Source organism: Zootoca vivipara, chromosome 3 (genome assembly GCF_963506605.1).
Source record: "Zootoca vivipara chromosome 3, rZooViv1.1, whole genome shotgun sequence".
NCBI classification, from domain to species: domain Eukaryota; kingdom Metazoa; phylum Chordata; class Lepidosauria; order Squamata; family Lacertidae; genus Zootoca; species Zootoca vivipara.
In genome coordinates this window covers 84,858,968-84,880,557 of record NC_083278.1, presented here as the reverse complement: position 1 = coordinate 84,880,557, position 21,590 = coordinate 84,858,968, and the positions used below count along the sequence as shown (strand labels likewise).

Below are 21,590 nucleotides of genomic sequence, written 5' to 3'. Positions count from 1 at the left end.
CTCTTCAGAGTGTAGGTGGGACTTCCATAACTGAATGTTCCTCAATAATAGAAAGAATAAACCCCACACATAAAAAAACTAGAAAGCCAGAAAAAGGGGTTCTAGTCCTACCTTCTCCCTAATATCCTGGCTTTCTACATGCATGAAACATGGAACTGTTTTGTATGAAGGAGTATTCAGTTACAAGAGATCCCACTTAGAAGCAGGGTTTACTAGTTAATCTGCTCCTTAAAGCTGCACTAGGGTGAACTGTTTTAAATCGGACATATTCTGGGGGAAAGACAGGCCACCACTTCCCTGTACACACTGCAAAACTAGCTGGCGGAAGTGGTACCTACATAAATCCTGCCACAACCTCCATGTGAGAAGTGGCACTGCTAGTAAAGGATGAGGGTGTATGGAAGGCAGGATATTCCCAGCCTACCCGCAGTCAAAGCAAAGTTTCCCAGGCTAGCTGAAGCAAAGATCCTTTACACCAGAAGGCAAGCACACCACTAACAAATCCTGGATCTCTGCCCTTCCTGAATTTGGCAACGGAGCAAGCTTAATCTACCAGATAGAGCAGAGGTTATCAGAAGTGTGACAAGGCAAAACGCAGCCAAAATAAAGGATGCAGTCCTCTGTCCTTAAAAATAGAAGAGGGTGGAAATATTTCTTGGCAACAGGTGGGGAAACTCACTTTCTTGACACCTTTCCATTTTCTTTACAAAAGCTCTGTTGCAATCCCTCAAGGTCCTGCCTGTTCCCAACCAGAGCTTCTTCTTCTTCTTTTTTAATCTTTTTCACTTTACTCTGCCTCTCCAAGATCTATTGATGACTAACAGGAGCAACAGTACAGCTTTCCCATATGCTTCTAGCCTATTTTATTTTTTTTATAACCCCCGTTGTTTATGGCGGCAACTCACAGGGAAAATTTCACTTCCTTCCAATCGTTTCCTTCATTTTATTGTGGGTTTGTCCCTAAGCAATGTGGTAATTGAGCCAATCTGTTACTGTGCCTTAAAGCTGAAGCACACATAGTGTCTTATGTTGTACGATAGGTTTTTTTTTTCCTAATTGAGGGATGCATTCAGCTGCTGCTCTCAAAAGTTGATTCTGTTATGACACTTACATCCCAAAGGGCCTGTTCACTGTCCAGGGAGAAATTTTAGACCGGGATGGATCTATGGTTCTCAGTATAAAGAAAAAGTAACCAAGTGAACCAGGCTGTACCATGTACCATGAACATGGCATCTCTCTAACTGCCGGGTCTGACTCTTAAAAAGAATAAAGGGCTTCAGTGGGTGGGGAGGGAACACCCCCATCAAATAAATATGATGCAGCCTGGTCCATTTATTCCTTTGTCACTAAACCTCAGCCATGTGTGTGTCCAAGATTCATCTCAATTAGAGATTTCCCTCCAGAAAACAGCCCTTTATGAAGCCCCTCAAAACAAAATCAAGAATCAGCTGGATGTAGAGAACAGTTTGGGAACAGTGGGTGAAAACTCAAAATGCACAGAAGAGAGACTGCTTAAGGGTTTTAGCATCCTGTATGAAATACTAAACTCCACAGGGTTTCCATCACCCCCCACAATTTCTCCACGGCTTTGAACCTCAACATGTCCACTGATGCACACATCCCATGCTCTTTCCAGTCATCTTAGCTTTTGCTCCCACAATCCAAAAAGATCTTGGAAACATAATAGATTCTGCAGATGTGCTTGATTTGCTGCAATTATTCCAAGTACACAATTCTGATTTTTCTCAGTACAAAGGTTGGCCTTCTTTGGCAGTAGATGCACAATCTAAATTCTAATTAAGTCAGCAGGCCATATAAACTCTACCCAAAGTTGGCAATTATTATTGCAAGGATTTAGAGATGAACATGATGCGCAAAGCTTAGCCACCAATGAAACAGGCATGATTAGAAAATGAGCATCGGGGTCAGGGACAGGAAACCTGTGACCTTTCAGAAGACCGGTACACTCCTTCTATCTGGGATGGTCGTCCTCTTCCACCGAATCAGCCAAATCAACCCTGGTGATTAATGGAGTGACAGGTGTCGCAGCCAGATCGCCCTCACATCCGAGGAAACCTGTGACCTTTCAGATGGCTCAGCTTCCATCATCACTCCTGACCAACAGACATTGCTGGCTGGGGCTGATGACAACTTTTGGAAGATCCCAAGTCTCTCTCTCTCTCTGATCTAGACACTGCTGTGGGTACCCCAGATTCCATCAGCTGGGTAACTTTACAGCTTCTAAGTATACAGTGCTACTATCAAGGAAGCACTGAAGGGACTCCAAACAGTAAGCTTTCTTCTTCAATTCCAAGCCTAGTATTTTGATGGCCTCTGTACGAAGCGGCTCACGAATGGGATCTGATGCAGCTAAGGGTCCCTCCACTGCAGCCTTCCCATTAAAGAGGGAACTGGCTCACTCATCAGTCACTGGCACACAGCCCACTTGGCAACCTACACATTGAGTCACTGGAAATTAGTTGAGACGTGGGGACTTAGCTCAAAATTTAGCTTGGCTATAGCTACGAAGGAGAAGCGGGGGGGGGGGAAGAGAAGTACTTAGGGTTGTAGCCAGCGATTTAAGAGCAAAGACTTTATGTGACAGTTTGTGGGTGCTGGTGCTGACACTCATGAGGGCTGTTATAAACAGTGGAAATAAATGCCTGCTGTCGGGAGTAGCCAGCCAATGCAATGCTTGGGGGTGGGGGGAGCTGCCCTTGAGTGGAGAATTCCCATACCCCACTCCCACAGATTTCACAAAGAGGAGCCTTTCTATATATAAAAAAAGACTTCCCGGGAGTGATGGAATAGCATGGTGAATGGAGGCTGTGGAGGTGAGATGCCCCCATGCTTAGTATAAGGACCAAGTGGGAACATTTTTCTTCTCTTCATATGGAGGAGGGAGAAAGATTGTTTTCTGCTGCTCCAGAGAAGCGGACACGAAGCAATGGATTCAAACTACAAGAAAGAAGGTTCCACCTAAACATTAGGAAGAACTTCCTGACAGTAAGAGCTGTTTGGCAGTGGGATTTGCTACCAAGGAGTGTGGTGGGGTCTCCTTCTTTGGAGGTCTTTAAGCAGAGGCTTGACAGGCATATGTCAAGAATGCTTTGATGGTGGTTCCTGCTTGGCAGGGGTTGGACTGGATGGCCCTTGTGGTCTCTTCCAACTCTATGATTCTATGATTCTCTTTTGAGCATGATGCAAAAAGCAGCAGCTGACTAATGGCCATTAGGCGCCATTAGTTACAAATGAAAAATCTTATTAATATTAAATAATAACAAGCAACAAGGGTAGTGCTGTAGCATCTCTTTATATACAGAAGGTCCCAAATTCAATCCCTGGCATCTTCAGGCAGGGCTGGAATTGTCTCCTGTTTGAAACCCTGGAGAGCTGCTGCCAATCAGGGGAGAGAATACTGAGCTGGATAGACAATGGCTTCTTTCTATGCTCCTTCCCTGCGAGAAGTGATGTTACAGGGAACCAGGCAGAGGGACTTCTCAGTAGTGGTGCCCGCCCTGTAGAACACCCTCCCACCAGATGTCAAGGAAATAAGCAACTATCTTACTTTTAAAAGACATCTGAAGGCAGCCCTGTTTAGGGAAGATTTTAATGTTTGATGTTTTATTGTGCTTTTAATTTTCTGTTAGGAGCTGCCCAGAGTGGCTGGGGAAACCCAGCCAGATGGGCAGGGTATAAGTAAATTATTATTATTATTATTATTATTATTATTATTACTACTACTACTACAGTGGAACCTCGGTTTACAACTACCCCCGTTTACGAAAACCTCCGTTTCCGAACGCTGCAGACCTGGAAGTGTTTAAATCCGGGTTCCGCGGTGTTGGATGCGCAGATGCGATCTGCACAGCTCGCACATGCACAAAACACTCTATCGGCGCTTCGCGCACACGAAGCATGCCTTCGGCGAGCGAATACCTCGGGCAAGCGAACGCCTCCGCAGAACGGATTGCGTTTGCAAACCGAGGTACCACTGTATTATTATTATTATTATGTGATGTAGATTCTGCCTGTCCACTTTTTTTACAACTGTTTTGTTTACATAAATAGTATTACGCTTCTTCCATCTCAGCAAACATGTTTATACCCCTAATTACTATTTTTTCCTTTATTATACTAGACAATTGGGATAGCTTCCAGGCTGTTGCTAAGCTGATTTTAACAGCACTTCATTAGTTACTGCAGCCTAACAAGATTGCAAACAGATTGTATTATATTTTACGCCTATTAATTTAGTAAACCTCTGGATTGGCCTGCTCCTTTATCACTTTACAATCCTATAAAATATGAATGAAGTCTGCACTTGATCAGAGAAGACAGGGAGCCCACCCGCTAATGACCAAAAATAAGGGGGGGAGCATGTTCACCATTTAGAATAACTGCAAAGAATGCAATATGAATTGCAAATATACCTATATGAATATATTTGCCTGGCTGGAGAGAAGAAGCCTGTAAAGAAGAGAATATAATTCCCCATGATTTGCTGGTCTAGGCACAGAGTTTCACAAAGTGTTATTTGCAAACTACTAGAATACTGACAGGCAAAAACTTAGTCCGTGGCTGCTGTTGGCCCAGGTGCCTTGAGTTGGAGATTATGTATGAAGTAAAGGGAGAAGTGGTAGAGCAGGTTATCAGAAGGAGTAGGATGGAGGAATAATCCATTTTAATATATAAGGAATTTGGTAGTTGCCACATTATCAAGTTTGCTCACATCAGAATGCTTCTTGCATCAAGTGCTCACTTATACCCAAGCCCCTCGTGCATTTGTTGGGTTAAAAAAACAATCCCAGCTAATAAGATGCAAAATTATACACCAAAAAATGTATATAAAAGGCTGCATCCAATGTTTGTCATGCTCAAAGGAGACCCACTGAAATTAATAGGCACGAGTAGCATGAGTCCATTCATTTCATTAGGTCTAGCATCATTTTATGAGTATAAAATATGTGATAATTGCTTGCATTTTTTAGTGGAACTCCTTTCCGCCGAGATCAAGGAGTAAGGCAGGAACTGGAAAAATCCTTCCGCATGATAAGCTCAACCTCAAGATTTTCAGAAAATTCCATGCACAAATGGACAGGTGAGGAAAGAGTAGCAGTATAGTGTAGGACCCAGGTGGATAACGTTAATATGGTTGAGTGCAGAGGCAGGAAACATTTCTTCTGTTGTGCATCACATTGTCCTGGGGGCAATCTGTCAGGGACTGGGGGGGTGGGTGCAGCTGGATCCAGCTATGGGCAAAGCCAGAACCAAATATGCATGGGGCACTTCTTTTTTCATGTTCTCTTTTTTTCTTCCATGCCCTTTCTCTCTCTCTTTCCTACCTTTCCCCTCATTTTGTCCCACTTGAAACTAGACTGGTGGACACACCCACGTGCGGACTGAGGGATGGTTGACATGGAAGATCTATCAGGTTCAAAAAGGAAGAAGCTTATGATGACGGCATGTGGTTTAAGAATCACTGCCGTATTTTAGATCCAGAGGAAAGTTGGCAGGTTTGAATGCAGCCGTGCAGATTCCCTGAGCTTCCCCCATCCCTTCAACAGTTCCATACTGGTTAACCTCAGAGAGAAAAGAACTTTTCTCCACAGTCATGACAACTACACTCCCTCTGTGATTTTAGAGAACCAAATTAAGAGAACAGTCAAAACACTATACTTCTCCGTGTTAGCTGATCTCAGCTCATGGCCCAAGAAGTGTGTGGTGTGGGGAGAGAGGATGGATAATTACCTCATGGGCTGAGTCCTCAGAGCTGTCTTCAAGTCTTCAACTATTTTATTCCTCATTTCCGTTTCTTCTTCATCAAATGCATACAAGGTCTGCATCTGTTTGGACGAGGCAAAGAAACAGTTACAAATTCAGCACTGGACGAAAGTTCAGAGAAATCTGAGGCTACTGAGCAACTCAGGATTCACCCACGAGAGCTTTTTGCCAAACTAAACTGGAGATGCTGCTGGGAAGCTCACCAAGAAAGCAAAGTCCTCCCCAGTAACAAAGCTGGATAAAAATGAGCTTCTGCCTAAGGACCAAAGAAGTCTGTGTCTTGTAAGTGCAACGTTGTTGCTTTTAACCAAATGGACACTGTGGGGTGGCTGATATGGATCAGAATTCCAGTGTGCGGATTTTAATCTCCTTCTACCCCACCACCCAAGGTCCTGATTCAGTATGTGCCTCCAGCATAAGCAATTTAGATAAGGGGGAGACCCCCATGCACTTTACTTGGGAGTTTTCACCCCTTTGCAAATACCAGTATGGGACCCCCAACACAGATTAGGACCACAGTAGGAAAATCCCCCTAACCTCCTAGAACTAGGATCCCAAACTGGATCAGGCACCTAGATTGCAATGAGGTAGGCAAAAACCACAGGGCCAGAGCCAATTTGTCAAGTGGGAAAATTACTGCCCAGCTCCGAACAGACAGCCAATGAAGTCTATAGCAAGGTCATGCATGCACAAACAGTCAATATCTGAGGGAAGGAGATCTGGCAACGAATTGGGTGAGGAGGCCTGGCAGATCTCTATTTATTCCCCAAGCATGGACCCAAGTGTTGCTCACAGGCACAGTTGACTCCACCCCTGGGGAGGGCCTGCACAGTAGCCTGCCTGGATTGGCCAATTTGGAGTCCTGGCTAGTATGCAACTCCACAGGCAAAGCCACGCTGGCCAGGCCTTTCACCCCGGCACCAATGCTAAGAGCTGGATTGCGAAGAGGACAGGGCCAGGCAGCATCACCCCCTGACCATTTAGAGGGTAAGCTGACCTTTTAAAACAACAACAACAACAAGAAGAAGAACCATGTGCTTAGGAGCACAGATACAGAGCTAAAGCATCATTTGGTTTGGCCCTAACCAAAGCTGCAATCCTAAGAGTGGTTATTAGGTTAAAAGAAAATCCCAAAGGAATGGAAGCCCTGTTGAATTCAATGCAACTCATTTCTGAGTAAATCTGCTGAGCACATCTTGTTTTTCACTTTGGGTCCATTTTGAATGAATATACTGTGATGAAAGCTAAGGCGAGCTTGAAGAAACAACCATGCTCCGTCCTTCCAAGACACTTATAATAACATCTTACAAACAGCGAAGTCTTTCATGCAGTGTTCAGCACAAATCAGATAAAATCTCACTTTCCTTGGAGAGCCTCTTTGCCCCACTCCCCGCTTCTCCATGAGCCCTTCTGTGTCACTTTGTGCTTGCAATTCATGCCGTGCCAACACATGTCAAATCTTCAGGGTGGTCAGTTGATGAAGCAATGTAACTCTTATATACTCTGCAGCTGGGACCGGGAACTAGATTTAACTCCAGGGAGATACATTCACTGATTCACGCTAAAGTCAAATTTGCTCAGTTAAGTGGATAGGGTTGCCCGACTCAATAGAGGACAGGACTTCTGTGCCTTTAATTGCCCTGCTCTCTTTTGAGTCTGGAAACCTTAAAGAGAAACCAGCAGACCCTTTGTTTAATTTCCAAGCAAAGGGCCTGCTGGTTTCTCTTTAAGGTTTCCAGACTCAAAAGAGAGCAGGGCAGTTAAAGGCACAGAAGTCCTGTCCTCTATTGAGTCTGGCAACCTTATAAGCGGAGCAAGCCTCCTCCTCCTCCTCTAAGGGAGAGCAACTGATAGAAAACAAGGAAATAACGTTGTGCCGGCATCCCTTCCGCAAAGCCAGAAACAAAACAAGACTGAAGCACTCTAGCATGCCATGTGACCTGTGGCCCTCCAGCTTCCAACCTCCTTGTCCAACAGCCATGGTGTCTGGAGCTGATGGGAGTTGGAATCCAGCAATATCTGTGGGCCACAGGTTCCCTATTCCTGTCCTAGAGAATTATGCTTCTTTGGGGGGCAGGGTGGAGGTGGGAAGATACTATCTCAATGACAGTTTCGTCAGAATGTGATCCGGAGCTAAATTTGTATTCCTTTCTGCAGGGACTTATCAGCACCCTATTTTTTTCTGCAGCGCTGGGGAAGGCGGTTGAACCACCAGTGCCCACTTTTGAAACACTCATATATTGAATTTTATTATCCCTATGATTTAGGGTGCCCTGAGTATCCAACTAGAGCTTTGTTGAAATTGAAGGATGCTTGAATCCAAAACCAAACAGAGCCAAATAATCCCAGCATTCTGGGATAATTATAGACAATTATAATTGCTGTTGCCAGCAAAAAGTTCTCACTCCTACACAGTCTTGGCCTCCACAACTGTTTCACTTCATTACCATGAAGTCATTTCATTGTGTGGTCACATGACTGCTCTGTCATTACAGTCTTGTGACCACACAACGAAATGACTTCATGGCAATTTATATGCAAATAATTAAAAAAGAAAAAGGGACCCAGGTGGCGCTGTGGGTTAAACCACAGAGTCTAGGGCTTGCTGATCAGAAGGTCGGCGGTTCGAATCCCTGCAACGGGGTGAGCTGCCGTTGCTCGGTCCCAGCGCCTGCCCACCTAGCAGTTCAAAAGCACATCAAAGTGCAAGTAGATAAATAGGGACCGCTACGGCGGGAAGGTAAACACCGTTTCCGTGTGCTGCTCTGGTTCGCCAGAAGCAGCTTTGTCATGCTGGCCACATGACCCGGAACCTGTCTGCGGAGAAACGCTGGCTCCCTTGGCCTATAGAGCGAGATCAGCGCCGCAACCCCAGAGTCGGACACGACTGGACCTGATGGTCAGGGGCCCCTTTACCTTTACCTTTAATTAAAAAAGAATAAAACCTTCACATAGTGACTTTGTCACCTTAGCTTTCTAGGGGTGGTGCTTACCTGACACCACTTCGATGGGGATTGCTAAAACGACCCTATCAAAGACGGAGTGTGGTAGGAAGGTGGTCTACTCAACCTCTGCAGCTAGCACTAGCGGGCAGGAGCAGCACCATCATCATAACCAATAATATTTATATACGGCTTAATATGCAGAATCCCTAAACAATTTACATAAAACACAGTAAGATTGGAAAAGGGAAATGTATATACGACATGTGAAACCCAAAATGGAAATAAATGCATCCGTAAAAACAGAGAAGCCATCTCTAAAACATACAGTTAAATATTAATGATCTTACAAGTCAGGAAATGCCTGCTTAAAAAGATGGGTCTTTAGGAGGTGTCTCAATCCTGTCCAGACAGGGGAGGTTGGCATATCGTTCAAAGCTGATGGAAGACACTCCATATCACTGAGCCCACTCCAGCCTCAAAGGACAGTGAGGCATCCAGAAGTACCCCCCCCCAATATACATATCTGCCCCATCAGAGGGAGTGTAGCCCCATCTACATCTCAGAGCACATTGCAAACTCATCACCATCTAGACCTGCTATCTCCTCATTCCTTTTAATCTGCCTGCACCTTAATTTGAACTGCAATTCTCTACACCCTCACCTGAGAGTAAATCTCACTGAACTCAATGAGACTTGCTTCTGAGCAGGCACACACAGGATTACACTGTTCCATCTTTTTGTTGTTGTTCCCTATCATTATCATTTCATTTGCAGAGAGAAGCAAATGAAAATGACCTGAGTAGATTGAGCATCCATCTCTGAGATGTGCTGAATGATGTATTTTTTTTCCTGATCTATAAAGTTCTTGTGCTGCAAGCAAATCATTTCCAAACCATGAAAAATAAATGTGTAACAGCTGTATTGTTGACCTCTGACACACACACACACACACACACTTTTAAACGTCATGTGCTCAGGATAGCTGTGGTTCTAAAGAGCTGCTTCTAAAGCTATCATTCATTTGCAAACATATATATATATATATATATATATATATATATATATATATAGGAGTGCCAATGTTGACAAGCTTCCAAAAGCAACATGGGGGTGTAAAGGTAACTTTTCTGTTCCACAGGAAAGCAGGGAATGGGTTTATTTGATTTGCTAAGCTTAGACGACTGAAGACAGAAAGCAGAATGTCTAAGAGTTCACGTGCTCATGTTGTTGGAAGAGAGGGAAAGAAACAAGGGAAGCAAAGGGCAACCATTTCCATAAAAGCACCCATGGGTGCCAAGATCCATTCCAGTAGATTACCATGTGGATGGCACATGTTGGCTGGGCCCACTTCAACCATGGCTCCATGTTTCAGTGAGAGGGCAAGGAGGGAATAATACCAGCCAAAAGGGCTATAAACTGGGTGGTAGAGCATTTGTGCTGCATGCAAAAGGTCCCAGATTCAATCTCCAGCATCTTCAGGTAGGACTGGAAGAGACTCCTGCATTAAATGCTGGAGAGTCCCTGCCAATCAGTGGAGGCAGTACTGAGCTAAATGAACCAATGCTCTGACTCTGTATAAGGCAGCTGCCTACATTCCAACCAAATATATATATTTTTAGATACTGTTTTTCCATTGACTATCCACTCATTGGCAAGAACACTGCAAGGTGGAAACAAGTTTACTACTTAGTAAACTACTGGGTAGAATATTGCCTGCACACTTTTCCTTATTATCTCCACCAGTGCTATTTTTCTAGAAAAAGAGGTGCCAGAACTCACTATGAATGCCTCCCTCGTTCTCTTATAATGGCAATGGTGCCCACCCGAGAGGTGCCGGAACTGAGTTTCAGTGAGTTCCTGCTGAAAAAAAGCCCTGATTTCCACAAGTGGTTTAATGTTTATGGTGGTTCAGGGGTGGTATTGACTCAGAGTAGACCCACTGAAACGAATGGACCTAACTTAGCCATATTGAAATGGGTCTACTCTAATAGTTAGTTGAACGTTACCATTATTGTAGTAATTTGTTTTGAAACACATAAATTAATTAAAGAAAATAGAGACATACTCTACTGTTCACAAAGGCTGAAAATTCAGGGAAGGGGTCTAGAATATCTCTGAGAAGCCAGACCCTACCACAATCAGGGAGTGGGGAAAATTGATATGACAGTGCCTCTACACAACCCACTATGTCAGAACGGTCAAGGTAACAATATTCTCAGAGAAAGCAACTTTTCGACAGTATGCTGCAAGTTACTTACTGCAGCCATGGAGTTGATGCGGTCAATGTAATAGTCCGGCCAACTTGTAGCAAGCTTATTAGGGTCTTCTTGCTCCTGAAAAGAGAAAATCAGAGTTATATGAGATATATAAAAGATTGCCACAATCATTACCATCCAAGCTATTTTCTTTTTGCACCATGCTAAATTTTACACACCTCTGTCATGTCATCTGCTAAGCTTACTTATCCCAACCATTGTAATGTTTCCTCACAGGGCGAGTTGCTCCAACTTGCTGAACATTTGAGTTGTGCTTTTCTGAACTTTTCAGAGCTGTACAGCATCCCTTTCAAGCTGTGGTAGCCAGAACTGTACACAATGTTCTCAACCACAGATTTGTGTAATGGCATTATGATACTGACAAATTTATTTCCAATCCCTTTCCTAAAGATTTCTAACATGGATTTTGCCTTTTTCAGAGCTGCCACACACTGGGTTGTCATTTTCAGTGAGGTATCCATCATGACTTCACCTGAGATATGTTTCCTGGTCATCACCACTGCCAGCAGTTCAAACCCTGTACAGAAAATTGTTGTTCGTGCATATCAGGCATATCTAAATTCAGTTCATAGCAAAAACACACAATACAAAGTTGATAACCAGTGCATTATTTTTAGATAATAATCTTATCATGACTCAAATACAAGAACAGACACAGAGAGCTAATCTTGTTGTTGTTTAGTCGTGTCCGACTCTTTGTGACCCCGTGGACCATAGCACGCCAGGCACTCCTGTCTTGCACTGCCTCCCGCAGTTTGGTCAAACTCATGTTCGTAGCTTCGAGAACACGGTCCAACCATCTTGTCCTCTGTCATCCCCTTCTCCTTGTGCCCTCCATCTTTCCCAACATCAGGGTCTTTTCCAGGGAGTCTTCTCTTCTCATGAGGTGGCCAAAGTATTGGAGCCTCAGCTTCACGATCTGTCCTTCCAGTGAGCACTCAGGGCTGATTTCCTTAAGAATGGATAGGTTTGATCTTCTTGCAGTCCATGGGACTCTCAAGAGTCTCCTCCAGCACCATAATTCAAAAGCATCAATTCTTTGGCGATCAGCCTTCTTTATGGTCCAGCTCTCACATAAATCACATAAATCTATGCCTACTTAAATAAAGGTCATTCCAGTGAGGGCTATGCTTCTATGGAATCTCATTTATAAATGAGCAAGGTAGAGAAAGCTTTTAAATTTATCTTCTCTTTTCTTTTCCACCAATTTTCATGCATTAACTAGCAATCATACTGTGAGTCTAGTGTAAGGATTTGCCACTATTTTTTATCCCTGTTTTCAGGGTCGGGGGAGCTAGGTTGGTCTTGTGTCCTACTTTACAGTCCTCTACTTCGAAGTGCTGTCAAAGGACAGTTCTCTGTTTTAGAGGCAAAGTATGATTTAAAGATAAGGAACCACACAAAGGGGGAGCAGGAACCTTGAAGTTGACCATCCATAGTTAGCAGCGCCTGGCCTGCAGTCTACACCTGCTGTCTTCCCCACTATGGTGTAATGTGTTGAGTCCTAAATATCGTTACTATTTTTAAATTTGCATCTATACATATCAAATGCAAGTTTTATGCAGATCTGTGTCTTCCTTTTTCCTCTGAGAAACATAATAATGATGATGATGATATTTAAAATTGCTTTTCTAAATATCAGTCCTGAATACAAATTGGATGTAGATATTTCACACACCCATTTCCCTGTATCCACTTCCAGACTTTAGGTTTTACTGAATAGGAGGAGGAGAAATAATCACAAGGGTGATTTTGTTCTAAGTGTAAAAACATTTTACTACTTCAACCTTTATTCTAGTAAGCTTACAAAATGTGTGAGAAATGGGTTAAGACAATATTTACCAGCTTCTATTCAAATAAGCTCTTCTATCTACAGCAAACGCAGGAAAACCCTTTTTATGTCCACCAAAGCCATTCTTGCAGACACAAAGAGTTTGGGATGTATTTGAGATTCAATTATTCATACCGTTTGAGAATGGCTCATCTGACCTCTCTTCTTAGCCAGCTGCTGGGTGAACATTTATAAGAATCAGAATGTCTGGAGAAGCCCACAAATTACTGCTCTCTAGGGGAATAGCACTGTTTCCATTTAAACACAAAACTGAGAATTTTAAATCCAGTTTTCGGAACCTGGATCAGCAAGGAAACTCTTGTGTCAGGTGACTGCAAAACAACTTAGTGTGAGTGGTGGGGAGGAGAGCTTTCGTGCACCAGGAGATGCAGAAGGAACACATTGCCCCCACTCTCTAAAGCTCAACAACTTTCGGGGTGTCCTGGTTTTTACTTTTTAAAATATGGCCACCCTAGAATATATGGAAACAATTACCCAACTACAGGGGCAGAGCATGAATGGAATATATTATAGAAAAGCCTACTTTAAACTCCCACTGAATAGTGTAAATATTAAATTTAAAAACAGATGGCAATCTGCAGTATTTCATAAGCAGCTGTCTCATTCTTCCCAATGCAACAACACTATAGTCAATATGAGAACCGTCTTCCAATTCCATACAACTGCAATGCAGTCAACATATATTTTAAGTACAGAAGCTAACTGTCTTCAATAGGCCCCCTTCCAACATGGAACCTGGGAGATTCAACAGTCTTCAGTGAGTGTTTAGAAGCAGGCAGTGGTTGTTGTTGTTGTTTGTATTTGTGATGGTACCCACTGGCATGGAGTCCTATCACCTCTTTTTTGTTGCACATGGCAAACAGGGTGTGGTAGCACCCACAGAACTTTTATCAAGAGTACCAGCACCCCGCTTTTATTTTCACAAAAATAAAACAGCACTGGAAAAAAGAAACCAAAAACAGTACTGGAGACAAGAAACCAAACTAACAGAAGTCGGCCTATTCAATGGGTATTTATGGATTCTCCGTTAAGTCCATCTAAACACCAGGAAGAACTTTCTGGCGGTAAGAGCTGTTCGACAATGGAACGGTCTCCCTCCGGAGGTGGTGGGCTCTCCTTCCTTGGAGGTTTTTAAGCAGAGGTTCAATGGCCATCTGTCATAGATGCTTTAGTTAGATTAGACCAGACCAGACTAGACTAGTCCAGACCAGACCATGCTTTGTTTTATTCTTTGGGGGAGGGAGGCAGATGACGGATTTGAGGCTAGTGTTTGTTTGAAAACCAGATTTCTTTAGGCTGAATTCAACAACGAAAACAACTTTTAATCAGCTGCTGCATTGCTTGGCCCAGTTCGGCAAGGTCTGATTTAGTTTCTCTCTCCCCGCCCCACCCTCAAATCTATGAAATATGGAACATTCTTCAAACTAAGGGATGCTCGCCTCATTGGGCTGTGATCAATTATACCTCTACTGGCTGGCGTTCTCTGATTAATGCGCAAAATATGTACAGCCTCTTCCTCCCCCCCCCCACAAGCTATAGGACACAATATACATTTATAACTGAAGCTTGAAACAAATTCAAGATTTTCCAGACTTCTTTCTCACTCTTTCCCTCTCTCACACATACAGTATATACAACTCCTAAGGCAGGCAAGTCACAAGAGCCTCCAGTTTTGAAGCAGGACAGACCAAACGGTCCAAGTGCAATGCACTCTTTCCTAAAAAGTACAATTAAGCACTTCCAAAGCATTGTTAGACACTTCTGATACATCTCCCCCAAGGGTTCTGAAGGCAATAGGAAATAATTGTCCCTTCCAGAAATGGGCAAGAGATGTGTGCAAACTTTCCTTTCAGTTTTTGCAAAGTAAACTATGAATATTCCTTGATAAACAGCAGCTTAATGACTATGAAAAATAGTCTTCACACTCTCCAGTGTGAAGAACAGGTGTGCATATGGTAACGGATTTCTAATAGTCAGCAGTAAGGCCTAGCAACAAATGTTAACAGTTGAATTGCATAGCTTGTTCTTCTTTGTTGATAGAAGGAAGAATCAGGCCTCTATAATGCGGTCAACCTTTTCTGGCTCACTTTTCCATATGTATATATTTGAACAGGAAGGAGAAGGGGGCTTGAATAGACTGCTTTTTAGCTAACCAGATTGTGCCAGAACGCAAGAGTTTTCATATGTGCATTTAGTAGCGTAGATAGAAAAGCCTGCCTCAAACACTATGCACAATATTGTGACTTGAAGTAGAGATTGAATTGCTCAAAGCAAGCCAGAGCTGCAAAACTGCAGCCGCTCGAAGCAGTGATTTAATCTTTCAAAACTCAAAACATGTCTGTGGTGCTCAATTGTGCATTTTTTAATATTAGCCTAATAGCTCATCTCCCTATTACTGTGGTTACAGATTTGGTACCCTTCCCCCCCCTGCCCCAATAAGTGAGTATATACTAAGGTCTGAGTACACATTACAGCCACAACAGAAAGGCTATCAAGGCCAGCATTAACACAGTCAAGCGCTCCCTCAGCCATAATGTATCAAATTACTAACTCCTCTTCACTATGGCTTTTCAAACTGAGAGTCTCAGCAGAACATCAGAAGAGCCTGATGGATCAGACTCATGGTCCATCTAGTCCTGTTCTCACAGTAGCCAACCAGATGTCTGTGGGAAACCCGCAAGCAGAACCTGAGCACGAGAGCACTCTTCTCTGTGGTTTCCAGCAACTGGAATTCAGAAGCATAACTGTCTTCCGGGTGTGGAAGCAGAGCATAGCCATCACAGCAAGTAGAAACTGATAGCCTTATCTTCCATCCAAGTTCCCATGCCCCTCACAGTAGGAAATGGGAACATAGAGAATCAGGATTAGAGACTCACAGTGCAAAAAATGGAGGCAGTGAGAGATCTTACTTTCTTGAGTTCCATGATCAATGCAGAGGGTGACAGCAATCACCAAATTAAAATACACCTGCTTCTTGGGAGAAAAGCAATGACAAACCTAGACAGCATCTTATAAAGCAGAAACATCACCTTGCCGACAAAGGTCTGTATAGTTAAAGCTATGGTTTTCCCAGTAGTGATGTTTGGAAGTGAGAGCTGGACCATAAAGAAGGCTGATCACCGAAGAATTGATGCTTTTGAATTATGGTGCTGGGGGAGACTCTTGAGAGTCCTATAGACTGCAAGAAGATCAAACCTATCCATTCTTAAGGAATTCAGCCCTGAGTGCTCACTGGAAGGACCGATCCTGAAGCTGAGGCTCCAATACTTTGGCCACCTCATGAGAAGAGAAGACTCCCTGGAAAAAAACCCTGCTGTTGGGAAAGATTGAGGGCACAAGGAGAAGGGGACGACAGAGGATGAGATGGTTGGACAGTGTTCTCAAAGCTACCAACATGAGTTTGACCAAACTGTGGGAGGCAGTGCAAGACAGGAGTGCCTGGCGTGCTATGGTCCATGGGATCACGGAGAGTCGGACACGACTAAATGACTAAATGACTAAACAACAACAACAACAACAACAGGGCAATAGTGAAGATCCACATGAGAAGTGGGTTCTATTCATGGCTGTCAAGTTTTCCCTTTTCTCGTGAGGAAGCTTATTCAGCATAAGGGAATTTCCCTTTAAAAAAAGGGAAGAACTTGACAACTATAGTTCTATTGGAGTCAAGCATGTATTGTCACAGGGTGGCTATGGGCACCATCCCTATCAGGTGCCAGAAAGCGAGGTGACAATGAGCCTGTCTCAACTGAGCACCAGCCTCATGTTCTAACCATTGGACTCTACAATTATATAATTCTATTAGTATTTCTATATGCAAAAAGTGGAGCAAAGGAGGAGAAGAGGGTTTTTTTTAAAAAAAAATACAGTATGTGTTTCCCTGTTAAGTAGCCTTCCGACAGCACAGTGATTGAGAGACTGTCTAGGAGATCCTCTTACTCCAAAATACAGTGGCAATATATGAAATGTAACCCACAGTTATCTCAATTGCTCCTCAAACTTTTTCTCGTCACATTTTCCAGAACATGTGGGATGAAAGGTTTATGCATTCTTTTAACATTATACACATACATGCTCATGCTCTCTCTCTCTCTCTCTCTCTCTCTCTCTCTCTCTCTCTCACACACACACACACACACACACAGAGAGAGAGAGAGAGAGAGAGAGAGAGAGAGAGAGAGAGAGAGAGAGAGAGAGATAATTCGATTCATGCTTCACTTAAACAATAATAATTATTTCTGTTTCAAACGAATTGGTCCTAACTAGCTTAGGTATACAAGAAGAGAATCCGAAACCTTTGTTTTGTTTTTCAATCAGGGCTACCCAGCAGTCAGCAAGGCATTCGAAATGGTCCAGCATTCCAGACCTGGATGGAGCTAATGTCTGGGTGCATTATGTGAAATCTGAAGACTGGGGTTTATTTTTAAAAAAACCCAAGCATTTCGAGAGACCTCAGACTCTGATTTAAATAAACTGTGTAATTGCAGTGTTTAAAACAGGCTTAAACTTTACAATAACTGTATCTGGTACAGACCCTTCCATGGGTTTTTTGGGAGGAAAATACCATTTTAGGAAACTCTAAACTGCTGTGCGACTAGCTTACATGGTTTTTTTTAAAAAATAAAAAACTCCTTCATATTTGACAGCAAAAGGTAGATACCCATCCCCTCAATCCAAATGCAAGAATAGTTTAAAGGACAGCATACGATAGCATCCGTCTGTACCAGGAAACAATGAAGGAGTGTGCCTTTGGGGGTGAAATCAAAATGTTGGAAGGTGACAGTGCCTGCAGTGGCTGTAAGACAGCATGATACACAAGCATTACATTGCTGTTTTCTGCCCCAAATAGGTTGTGTGTGGATGACACACCGATGGCTAGAAAGGCATTTGGTCTGATCCAGCAGGGCTCTCATCAACTCCATACATGCTTTTGAGAACCCTGTTCCATTCATAGCTATCATATGTAGGTATGCATCTGTTTAAATACGTGGGTATGTTATTCATAGTCGATGTGCTTGCTCCGAGAACCAGCACATAGTCACATAGAGCAGTGTTTCCCAACCAGTGTGCCTCCAGATGTTTTGGGACTACAACTCCCATCATCCCTAGCTAGCAAGACCAGTGGTCAGGAATGATGGGAGTTGTAGTCCCAAAACATCTGGAGGCACACTGGTTGGGAAACACTGACATAGAGCAACAGTCATGAGGGGTTCTATAGAACCACCTATAAAGACTGCCTCCTCCACTATGGCTCCCTGCTAACCAGTCCCCTTCACCCATTAAGTTAGAAATGTGAAGATACAGGTAGCTGCTTAATACGAAATGACCCTTTGGAGATCTGACAAAGGAAGACTTCGCATGTTTTCTGCAAAGGTTATAAAACTTCATTTAAGCACACACATTTTGAAAGCCTGCCCTTTTAACCCATTTTAAGAATTTTATTTCAAGAGTTAGAAATTCTTCCTTAACATGAGGGCAAAGACTGGCTGGAAATGCAATTAAAAATAACCCTTCTCATTTTTACAGCTTATTTTCTACTGCTATCATTTTTTAATTATTCCTTTCTTATGTGTAACTTACATTGTTGTAATTTTGGCAATAACTATTTCCACCTCTACTTGAATGTGTCTGGATGGTGCCCAATGCAGTCCACAATTATACATTTCATACATACTGAAACTCTGTTTTATTCACCATCTCTGAAAGCGGTAGACCCTCTCTCCTTTTAATCCCTTTTTTCTGCCAAAACCCCTCAAGGCTCTTTGCCTGGCCTTTGCCAATTCTCTCTCCTCTGACAGTGCAACCTCTACTCCAGTGACATCAAAAATTTCCCCCTCAATCAAATCCCACATCTCCACTTGCCTCTCCAACATTTCATTCTGGATGAGTTGCCAACACCTCAAATTCATCGCATCCAAAACCAGTGTCTAATGTTTCCTGTCCCTTCGCTGCTGTCTCTTGCTATTAACATTGTTGTTCAACTGATCACTCAATCCTATGGTGGAGCTTACAGCCCATCAATACCCCTGGGAACATGTACTTTTTCTTTTCCACAGCTGTTGTCAAAATGCGGGTCTGTACACTGATATCATGTAATTTCAATGATGAAAACCGAAATACCAGCTTCTTCCATACATTTGCACCAGGCAATCGGTTTGATGCATCAGGCCCTAGGAACCAGCCAAAGGCATCTCTCAGCCATTCTGGAGGAGAAAGCAGGAGGTCGCAGTGAAGGTCCCCCTCACTTGCCTCCTGGGACAAAGGTGGTCACCACCCTTCGGTTAAGCAAGAAGGTTCTTTATACCTAAAATCTAAGGATTTTAAACATCACCTCACCTGGCCGAGATAACGACATTTGTCAAGTGACACCTTGGTCATATGAAACACTGAAAACTTTATCCTTGAAAACCTCAAAAGATTGTGTAACTTGGACCTTAGAGCCCATTTATATATTAACAGTTGTTCCAAGGGCAGATAGCCTAGGGATGACTCCCCTCAAGAGCATCTTGAAGTAACAGAATCATGGGAAGTGGGACAAGAATATGGCTACTTCCCATGCCAAAGTCACCCCATAGGATGCAGAAGGTAAACATTTTTTCCAGCCCTACTTATATGACTCACATCATTCAAATATTACCAAGAGTGGCATGGGAGAAGCAACTTCTGATAATATCAAAAATGCCACTAGCTTGGCTGAAATAACCAGTTGTGTGGACCATTCTGACTACCTACACTCAAGTCATTCTACACTCAAGTACACTTCACACCAAGTCATTCTGACCAGCTACCCTCACAGTCTGAGCCTGGTCTTTTGAAGGCCTGTTCTAAATCGCTAAGAGAAGTTATTCCGGACCTCAGATTTTCAGACATCTGTAAGCCTTTTAAAAAATGGGGGGGGAGAGAGAGAGAGAGAGAGAGAGAGAGAGAGAGAGAGAGAGAGAGAGAGAGAGAGAGAGAGAGGTGGAGAAGCTGCAAATCTTCTCTGCCTTTCCCATGGTAAAAGAAAAGAAATTCTTCAGGTTTAAAAAATAAATATATAATTTTCAAGGGCTTGACCCTCAGCGACCTCCATTCTTAAGATAAACAAATGAGCCAGCATTGCATAACGGAAACTGTGAGTTAAGCTGAGAAAGTTAGAGAGCGCAAGAGAAAAAACAGAGCTCTCATCCCTTCTGCTGTTCCCCAGAATACGGCTGACATTTTCAGAGTTTTATCTAGGAGTGGAATGTCAGCACATAGATGGATTCCTGAGAAAGAGTTCAAATGGCTTTTCCCTTGATGTCAGCAAGTATAGAGTGAAACACGAATGAAAGCTTTACCAGAAAATATCTGTCATCTTTCAGGTACTATATAAGTGGCCAGGGGAACAGAATTTTGTTGATGTTGTCACTTACCAATCAAAGGATATGTGCATAAGCTTAATAATTACACTTGTAATTTACAAAACAGTAGGTGCTGTGGTCTAAACCACAGGGCCTAGGCCTTGCCAATCAGAAGGTCGATGGTTCGAATCCCCACAATGGGGTAAGCTCCCGTTGCTCAGTCCCTGCTCCTGCCAACCTAGCAGTTCGAAAGCACACCAAAGTGCAAGTAGATAAATAGGTACCGCTCCAGCGGGAAGGTAAACGGCGTTTCCGTGCGCTGCTATGGTTCACCAGAAGCAGCTTAGTCATGCTGGCCACATGACCCAGAAGCTGTACACTGGATCCCTCAGCCAGTAAAGTGAGATGAGCGCCGCAACTCCAGAGTCGTCCACAACTGGACTTAACGGTCAGGGATCCCTTTACCTTTACCTTACCTAGACTTGGAATTGCCAACATGGTTCTCAAGGGAACTTCCATTTCTGGTTTCCTAGACAAGAGCTCTGTTGCCATTTTTAAATTTTGTACCTTGCCTGGAAAATGTTAGGTGTAATAAATAACAGACTCATCTTTCTCATTGTGATGCCCCTCCTTAAAATCCCTTGAGGTAAGGACCTGTTAAACTTGTTGTTTGTAAAGCACCATCTTTGTAGATGTGTCTCCACCATAATAATCTCTGAAAACCTTTGCTGATGGATCCTCTTAGAATCAGCTTTCACATTATCAGATAAGGGCCAGCAAAAACACACTTCAGCATAGTGAGAATTCATGACACTTTAATATGTTAATGAGGATTAAAGTGGCACTGGTCTGTATCCAGAAGCTCTAGAGTGCAGATATCATCCCAATCAAAATGGAGGTGGCAGCATCCACTGATTTACCTGCAAATTGTCCTTGCAGCAGCTCAGAGGTAACTAAATAATAATAATTTATTTATACCCCACCCATCTGGCTGGGTTTCCCCAGCCACTCTGGGCGGCTTCCAACCGAACGACCACTGCAGCAAGCCCCCTGCAGCAAGCCCACTAACCCTGAGGAGATGCCCAAATGAACATCTTTATGGCAAAGAGGTCTCTCTGCAAGACATCTTCAACTAAGCTGGCTGGCAGAGGACTTGGAGGTATGTGCTTTGGGGATAGAGGATGGAAAGGAAAACATGAATACTGTATTTTATTTCAGCAACATCAGGCTGGCCATTGCATTTTGTGGCATTCAGCAACAACACATGCCAAGACAGACCCCCATAAATACAGCAGAAATTTACAAAACAAAAGTAGCCAATAAAGTACTGAATAAGAATATAGATTATGAAGCAAACACTCGCAGGACATAGTGATCCCTCAACAAGCTAGCTGTGAACATGTAGCCCAAA

At 43.2% G+C, this 21,590-nt stretch overlaps 1 protein-coding gene across 4 annotated transcripts in view; it reads right to left on the bottom strand.

Annotated features, from left to right (window-relative positions):
• Positions 1 to 21,590, bottom strand: part of DAAM2 (dishevelled associated activator of morphogenesis 2) — a 217,002-nt gene that overhangs the window by 74,089 nt on the left and 121,323 nt on the right. For all 4 annotated transcript variants that reach the window (XM_035108128.2, XM_035108129.2, XM_035108127.2 and 1 more), the window contains 2 exons: positions 10,988 to 11,062; positions 5,752 to 5,846 (listed from right to left, as the gene is read on the bottom strand). In XM_035108128.2, coding sequence (XP_034964019.1) covers positions 5,752 to 5,846; positions 10,988 to 11,062 — 170 coding nt within the window. The remainder of the gene's footprint in view (positions 1 to 5,751; positions 5,847 to 10,987; positions 11,063 to 21,590) is intronic.